We start from the raw sequence: 9,166 nt of genomic DNA on the forward strand, positions 1-9,166 counted from the left end.
ATCACTTAAAGAAAAATCTTGAATTTATTTAACGTAAACGCACCTATTACCGCTACTTTAAGCATTGTTCAGATTGAGGCTCAAAAAGTAAGCATAATATTCGATTGATGTCTAATGAAAATAGTTTAATGCCACTTATCCCAACACTGGTAAACCCTCAATTAATTCAGGCGGGACTCACTAAATATGACACCCTGCTAATTCTTATTATAATCAATACATTGCCTAATGAAGATAGCATTAATAAGTATGGGTCCTGAGTACAGTACTTGTGAAGTCCAGAAATAAATAGAATTAGGAGTGTTCCTATAAAGTTCGTTAGCATATTAAAAAGATAGTAACTAGTGATATAATTATAGTTGGTACAAGAACACCTTTTAGCAATTATTACAGTCTACTGCAATCAATAATGTATGACATACTATTAATTATATTAGAACTAATTGCTCGGACAAGCAGAGCGACATGTGATTGTTTCAATATGTAAGATACAACATAATTGCATTGTTATATTATCTCTGTCACTACAACCTGTCTATAATTATTGACCACATAATGGATTCAATAATCCGCTAACCACATTATACATATTTATGAAATTAAAAATAAAAAAGGAAATCACTATACTAACTAACTGGCTGATGTAATGTATTGTAAAATAAACCATAAACTGATTACAAAAAAAAACAGACGAATTGAGTACCTCCTTCTTTTGCGAAAGGGAAAGAAAGAAACCCAGAGCAATCTGTTGGTCATTTATGTACCTTAGACAAAAACAATACACTCTTCAAAACATATCATGCTAATATTATAAATGCGAAAGTTTAGATGGATGGATGTATGTTGGAGTTTGTAGCCTAAACTGCTTTACGGATTTCGATAAAATTTGGGATTGATGTAGAGAATAGTCTAGAAGAATATATATGCTACTTACTTTTATACGGAGTCGCGGGCGAAAGCTAGTGGAAAATAAATAACCTTGTTTTCAGGCACAAAAATGTTTTCGCACAACTTCTATATTTATATATCAAAGCTTAAAAAGCAAAAATTGTGACTAACAAGCACGTTTACTTAAATATTAAAATTTCTTTAAAAGTTAAGTAAAAGATTAAGAAAAGATTACATGTCTTGGTAATTTTTAAGTATGAAACCTAAACCTAAGTCTATCATAATAAACTAGATGTAGTAATAAGTATAAACCGTTTAAAATACGCGTAAAACGTTTTCACACACTAACTATTCCATCAACGTCTTTTGAACATTCAGTGGAAATTACTTATAATTTATTATCTAGCATAATCGTTTCCGGGGATATAATCTTTTACCGTTACATCTATAAATAATCGAAGTAAAACTTGCAAATTATCAAAGATATTTCATACCGGATTATACTTATGTATAAAAATTACGTACTTAGCAAAAAATATGGCGTCGACTGAACCGACAAGATCTCGAGGTGATGGGTCGGGGACATGTTTACAAAAAAGTGACAATAAAAAATGTATAATATTATAAAACTATAAAACAAAACAAATCTATTTTAAATAAGGAATGTTTTTAATAAAACATTTATTTGAATGATCGAAATGTAAACTAATTACTACAATCTACTGATAATTATTAAAACTCTCGAGAGAAATTTCAAATTCACTTAAAAAAATAAACGCTTGAACTTACTTAAATTAGTCGATACATCCTCTGAACTGCACTTTAACACTTTAACAAACTTAGTTGTAATTTAACATCATCTCTGATATAGGATACTTTATGCTTAAAAATGTTTCAATAGGCTTAATTTTTTTACTTACTAGATCTTTTACTTGGTCCTTGAAAGCTACACTCCCATCTGGTTTTTTCTGTCTTTGATTATGGAAACTACCAACTATTAAAAGTATAAATTATGATGAGACCAGTAATACTAAACTATGCAGTGAAGACTTGTTTGTAACATTGTGTGGTCTCTAACTGCATTGCGTCTCTTTATATTTTGTAATGTATTTTCGCCTCCCTCGACGAGTGCGGCGTCGCCCTAGCAATCAACTCAAGTGCGACCTTCCGCTTACTATCCTTGCAGCGCGCGTCTTCCCGCACTGCCTACAGCTCTGATACATTATCATTCAATTGCTTTTGTTTAACCTCACGTATGAGTCTCACGGGTCACACTTTTGATTTGTTACATATTCTTCTTTCTATCCGCACGATTTAGTAGCGCAATATAAGAAAATTTTACTATCTTGTTTGATGCACAAAAACGTTGCACGAGGGAAAAATATTGTGTAACCTAATCTAACATTATAAATGAGAAAATTCAGATGGATGGATGTTTGTTAGAGTTTGTAGCCTAAACTACTGAATGGGTCTCTATGAAATTTAGCATAGATGTAGAACATAATCTGGAAGAACAGATAGGCTAATTACTTTTGTTTATTAGTTAAAGCCGACAGGGTCGCGGGCGAAAGCTAGTAAGACAAACATGTATATATGACATGACATGCATTTCATCCAATAGTTATGTTTTAACTCGTAGAGTAACTAGTAAACTATTTAGTTGATATCAAGATGACCATAATAGATCCACTTTATCTATAAATTTGGTATCCAAAATGTTATTTTTATGATAGGTCCAAAGATAAATTTAGCACCCATGTCGGCTAATTTTAGAATGACACACAAAGGAAGAAGATGATTTGCATTTTTATTAATGAAGAGGTGAAGTCATCTTGCACCGAGTAGCCGTGATGTCTCGCTTTTATTTAAACAAGAAAATCTGTGGCTTGAAAATATTAAAAAAAGTAATTGTGCTCAGGGAAAATTAAAAAGAATATTCTGGAAATTTATATTGATAGTCAAATAGTAATACGTAAGTAGATATTTGTTTTTTTATCTACTTAAAGAAAATGCATTTCACGATATAAAATGGCTGTACTTAGGAAATGAAAAGTATCAGTATCGTGTTTCAAAGGGCGCTACTGGTGTCGTATTTCACAGACCCTTCACTATAAAAGCATAAGCTTCTCGAATTACTTGCATTCAGTGGTTTGTTTGCGTCAAAGCAACTTAAAAATGACCTCCAGTAACATTTAGCCTTTGCCGCAGACCCGTTTAAAGTAGGTCTTATTTTTATATCAGTCTTCGATAATAACTTGAGCGTAAAGTTGACCTTTAAAAGTTATAAATAAGTACTGGAGTTACTATACTTTTAATTGAACTTATTTTTAGTCTTATTTTATTTTTTAGAACAAATTATGGTGATCATAGCTTGTGACCATCTTAATTATAATCAATATCATTTTTTCTACCTCTCGACTCACAAAATTATTTAATAACGTATCTACCCAAAGTTTTATACCTTTACATTTGTATTAAAACATATTCTCATGTTTCTGATTGAGATCTTTGATTTGTAAAGTTGTAATTGTTTGTTGCAGATATAAAGATGTTGTTTTTGCGGCGGGTGCAGATGGCTCTGCTGGTGTTTGCGGCGGGGGCGGCGATGTGCGGGCGCGCGGACGCGGCCAGCGCCGCCATGAAGCTGTGCGGCCGCAACCTCGGGGTGATTCTCAGCAGGGTGTGCAGCGAATACAACAGCCCCGCATGGGATGTACCCACAGGTAAATCTACCTTACACGACATCGTGATACTTCACATCACAACGTATATTTTTCCGTATATATAGTTGTTATACCGTTACTAGTAATTACATCTGACTGTTATCAGATAAGCAGTACAGCAGTGCACCGTAGTCAGTCTTCACTGCTATATGTTTCATCTTCTTATTGGAATTCTGTCAATCAACAAGTAATTTTATTGTAGTTTACTTAATAATAACAATATCTTATTTTTTTAAACTGTAACACATATGTAAATGTTTATGTAGGAACGTACATTGATATAAACTTATTTGATAAGTAATCCTACAAGAACACATCAATTTATTCATGCGTTGACGCAATACACGCACTAAGACAATACACGTGTCTCATCCCAAAACGACACAATCGGTGGCGATAAGTGTATGACGACGGTCATTCACATAAACTTTTCACCCAAACTATTTATGTACCAAAATAAATAACATCATATTACTTTAACGCAAAAAACTCTTGCTCGAAATGCTTTCTTAGTTTACAAACGGTATAATCTATGTTTTATTGATTTCTAAGATTGATTAGAGGTTATGATATTTTATTTACTCACGTGTTTGTGAACAAACCTTTAGATTAAAGTAAGGAAAAACTTTTGTCGAATTACGGTTACTAAGAAACTGTAAAATTTGTTACCAATGTGTTTAATAAAACTCGAAAGACTTCACCTTATCGATTGTTGGTGATACCAGCGACTTATACGTATATTATAATATCTCATAATCTGTATCTAATGTAATACTGAATAACTTATCTGAATACAATATTTGTTTAACTAATCTATCATTGTCTCTATTGCTTCAAGTAGAATGTAAGGGACGACAATATCTACTCTACTGCTACATTAAGCAAACGTTCTAGCTTGTTATTATAAATCAAGATGAAGATGGCTTCACGGACTTAGCGATAACCGAGAATTAAGATGGTTCGCGTTTACTTTCACTAACCACATAAACTACTTCCTTGAGGCAAAGTGAAAGGCGGGTCCTTAAGATGCTTTAAATGGTAATTATAACTCTACAAATCGCAAATAACTGCCACTCTGTAAATTTGTATGTGACTTAGGGCGGAATAATATTGAACAAAAATGAATATTGAACCCTTCGCTTCGCATACGCTGTTTATAATCTGATAGACATGAATTTTATAATGGAATTAGGTTTAGGCATTATATGTCGTTTCAGTGTACAGCCGTTAAGGTTTTACTTGAAGTTTATTACGAGTTTTAGCGAGTTAGGACGAATATCATGTATATAAGTAAATGGCTAAATATTCTCACGAGTTCGTGCAACATAAATCGTCTTATTTTTTTTGTCATATAAAAATTGAGGTCTACAAAATACATAAAACAAAAGAGAATTAGTATTCTTACCATAAATATGATTTGACTATGAGACCTGTTATATTGTTAAAAGATTAATGTTAATCGTAGATAAACTGGTCCCGAGATAACCTTTTGAAAATAACTGCCATTATCAAGGTTATAATCTAACTAGACGTAATTATATTCGCATCAGTGCCATCAAAGTTAATATTATAATATACACTTTAATTAACTTAGTAATTACCTAACAGATTTATGTTTTCAATCATCAATCGCAAAGAAAAATAATAGTTTACAGCGTCCGCCTGCCAACAGACATTATCAATGAGAAATAGAAATCCATATCTCCTTTATTTAGTAAAATATATAAAAAAGTATGCTATCTCTTATTCAAGCTGGATAATAATGTTAAATGTTAACATAAATTGGTAAATATTTTTTTTATTTTGTGGCAAATTTTGTTGAATACATTTAAAGATAATAGAACATGCCATGTGAACATGATTTGCCTTACCGCTAGTAATTCTTCCTATACTAATCATACAAATACAAATTAAACTGGTAACTGATTTGATAGAATTGGTTTTCGAGAACAAAATTAAAATCTAGTAAAACAATAACCATGTTAAAAGTCTATACTATTGTTGTATGCCTAACAATTAGCATTTCTACTCTCATTATAAAAGTTTTGTCTATATAACATTACGTCTAGACGTTAGTCCATATTAGTTATTAAATTAATAATATTAATACTTATTGTTGTACAAAAATAATTAAATAAATATATTGTATAATAGTTATATTATAAAGTTATGTAGAACAATTCTACGATTTATACGATCAACCTAATGAAAGTAATTTTATATATCATTTTCTCATCTGGACAAAAACACGAACAATGCAAGTTTTCTTCACAATTAATAAAATACATGAAGAATTTGACCCGCGAATACAGATCCTAAATACAAAGTATATGTATAACAGTAAGTGTTCACTGCCGTAGCTGTGCAATAACATCCTATCTCTGGTTATTGAGCGATTAATAGGAATAACATCCTTTTATGTGTTTAAATAGAAAGCCACGGTATAAAACAAGTGTAAACATATGTAAGTAGACACTCTACACACGCACATACACACACACATTTTCGTAAATATTTATCGGTGTTGATAAAAAAACAATCGTGGTACCTTAGATGTCTGACCAAAACATAATGCGACTTTGAACCGATCATACATAGCCAAAACAATAAACCCTTAGCTTTATTTGTTTTGGCTATGTACTTCTTTTAAATAATAAGTGCTGACTATTTAAGTATGTAACTTAATATTATTCGAAACCTGCTTAATTTTCATTCTTTGTTTAAATAATTTCGGTTCACTTAAATATGTGGCATTAAAATATAATAAAATCGTATTCAATTCACGATATTCTGTTACAAGCTGCAGCATATACATGCGTACGTACAAATGTAGTTCGTTTTTATCGCAACATTCAGCGACCTCTTGAGTGTTTACATCTAACATAATCACAGGAAAACAGACGGCTACTTAGGTGCACGTCCTCTTATTTAATATGACCCCTTCATTCTATCCTTATCACTTCATCACGAAACTATTCCGTGGCCTGTATATGCATAAAGGTCGATTTTGAAGGAAATAGAAGCAAAATTCAAAATAATGATGACTTTTAGACCTTTACGGGAAGCAAATCTTGAATTGGAAGTTCCGGAAGCTGAGATTTAGTTTATAAAAAATGAAATATATTGTTTATACCACGATAAGATAAGTTATAAAACAGTATGATGTAACTCACGTATGTTAAGTCTATCAAAATTAAAGTAGGGTAGATAGCATTGTATAAGATAGTTAACCGCCAATTCATAAATGTTATTTATACTGGGGTCATATGTCCAACAGCTGCTTACCGACTGATCCATATCTTCCGTGGTGCGTAGTGTACTAAAGAGGTCAAGAGTAATCCTTTTAAATGTTTGGATGCGACGTGAGTCAAGCGATGTACTCGTATCATGACGATCTGAGGTCAGGTCCACCGCCTCTCTCGCGATGCGGTAACAAAGTAATAAGATTATCTATTACTAGACCCTTTGCGGTTCCACTGACCGACATACGTCTGATAAATTATAAATTCAGTTCAATTTAATTTTCATCATGATTAATAAGATACGCGTAACTGGAGGGAGACCGCGGAACTTGCTGCTTTTAATTATTTGAAATATTTTTTAAAGTTTACTCTTTTCTCTTCGATTAACAATATAGTATGTTTATGAAAGTTTTTGCTACATATTCTTTAATACTCATCGTCGTATATGAATCTGTAACGTTGTTATTGTAAACAGTGTAATCTCTCTCGTGACATTGTCTGTTACACCTAGGTACTGCGTTTTAACATACATACACACGTAACAAGAACTTCTACGCAGTACCAAACACGAAGAACTTTCACAAATCCGGTGGGAGATTTCATATATTCAGTTTTCGTATATATAATATAGCTAATAGCAATAAAAAGGCAGAAAGAATGTCCCAGAATTATACAAATATGTGACACATTGTATTTAACGTTTTACAAAGTAGTTACAGTCATTAACATAAATATGTTTACATTTACAAAGGTTTTGAAAAATGCTTAATTTCAAAAGCGAAGGCCTACTTTACAAGTTCCTAAACTTTTGTAAATATGCATATTTATGCAGCTGATGTACAAGAATCATTTTTTTTAATTACCGTATTAAAAAAACTGTCAAAAACATTATACAAAAATTAAGTAAAAGTGACGGTACATTGTAATGTAAACGCACAACTAGAGTAATCATACTCTAGTTGTGCGTTTCGACTGCAGATACATAGCATAAATACATATTGCAGTCTCTGTTTTGTCATAGAGAAATATAGGGATGACAAATGTCAAGTAACACTTTAGTGGAGTTCTAGTGTACCTAATACATAATTTATATGCAACTTGCATTATTAAATTGCTAGTAACTATTCTGTTATCTTGCAATTTCAACTTGCTCACTTCTAGTATCTTGACTCCAAACCGATACAATTAGCTCCTCATAAGCAAATTGATAAGCTGACAAGCTTCTATAATGATAACATTGTCGCAGCCAGATGTTAAGGGCCTCTTAATTATTCGCACATACGACGAAATACTAAACTAGCTGGATACTGTCAAATGTAATAATAGTTATAAATGTGAGCACTTTTCTTCAAATATTTTAAGCATAATCGTTATCTATCTGAATAGTCAAAAGCACGTAACGGCTCGACGTTCGTAGTAGTCTGTGACTTTGACCTCTGCAAGTTGATCAAGATGTCATTGAGGTGTGATTTATAGCGGTGACAGATTAAAAATAAAAGAGTTGTCATTTGCAGTGATCGAGCAGACGGCGGGGGTGGTGAGGCGAAAGCGGGAAACCGGAATCGTGTACGAGTGCTGCACGCAAGGCTGCACCTATGAACATCTCTCAGAGTACTGCGCCACTACTGTTAAAGCCACGTGAGTATTTCCAATAAATATAGAGAGATTCTTAAATACACGAATATTGACCTGTTATCCAAGGACATAGATATTAACGTGATAAAAAGTCGACATTCCTCTTGATCCAGATGAATTTAGACACCACCAAAATTTATTAATAATTCAAAATTTCTCTAACTGTATAACTTATTCTAGAATATTCCACAATCCCTCTGTTATCTACGTTTGTTTGTCTTTTTATTTGGTAACAATCTTAAATCCGTTTGCTAATAAAAAATTGACGAAAACAGTAAAGTGTTGATAAGCAATTGACACGAGCGGGATAGCGGCCAAAGGTTGACCTTACAGAAGTTGTGTTCCATAAAGATTAAGAGCAATTGTAAACACTGGCTGAGAATAAAGTATTTTTTAATTGTTTGATAATAACAGCAAATTATTGATAGCGCACTATAAATATCTAACACCAATCATTTTTCCTTAATTTATTTTTGCCTGATAGAATGGAGGACAATGCTTTTCCCATGTGACTGCAGATAGACTGAAGTTCTTATCCCTTAGTTAAAAACTTGTAGTTATATTTTATTCGTACTATTTTTTTTAATTAATCGGAGAAGCAAACTGCGGTACTAATTACATTTTTTTCCTTCAGTTCAGAAACCTCGGTGGATTCGCACATGATCGAGGACCGGTCTG

At 32.4% G+C, this 9,166-nt stretch overlaps 1 protein-coding gene across 1 annotated transcript in view; it reads left to right on the forward strand.

Annotated features, from left to right (window-relative positions):
- LOC106100363 (insulin-like growth factor II) overlaps positions 1 to 9,166 on the forward strand; it is a 16,083-nt gene that overhangs the window by 4,175 nt on the left and 2,742 nt on the right. The window contains exons 2-4 of the mRNA XM_013279191.1: positions 3,429 to 3,611; positions 8,368 to 8,491; positions 9,123 to 9,161. Coding sequence (XP_013134645.1) covers positions 3,437 to 3,611; positions 8,368 to 8,491; positions 9,123 to 9,161 — 338 coding nt within the window. The 5' untranslated portion in view covers positions 3,429 to 3,436. The remainder of the gene's footprint in view (positions 1 to 3,428; positions 3,612 to 8,367; positions 8,492 to 9,122; positions 9,162 to 9,166) is intronic.

The sequence above is a fragment of the Papilio polytes genome, unplaced genomic scaffold (genome assembly GCF_000836215.1).
Source record: "Papilio polytes unplaced genomic scaffold, Ppol_1.0 DF824047.1, whole genome shotgun sequence".
In the NCBI taxonomy this organism is placed as follows: Eukaryota; Metazoa; Arthropoda; class Insecta; order Lepidoptera; family Papilionidae; genus Papilio; species Papilio polytes.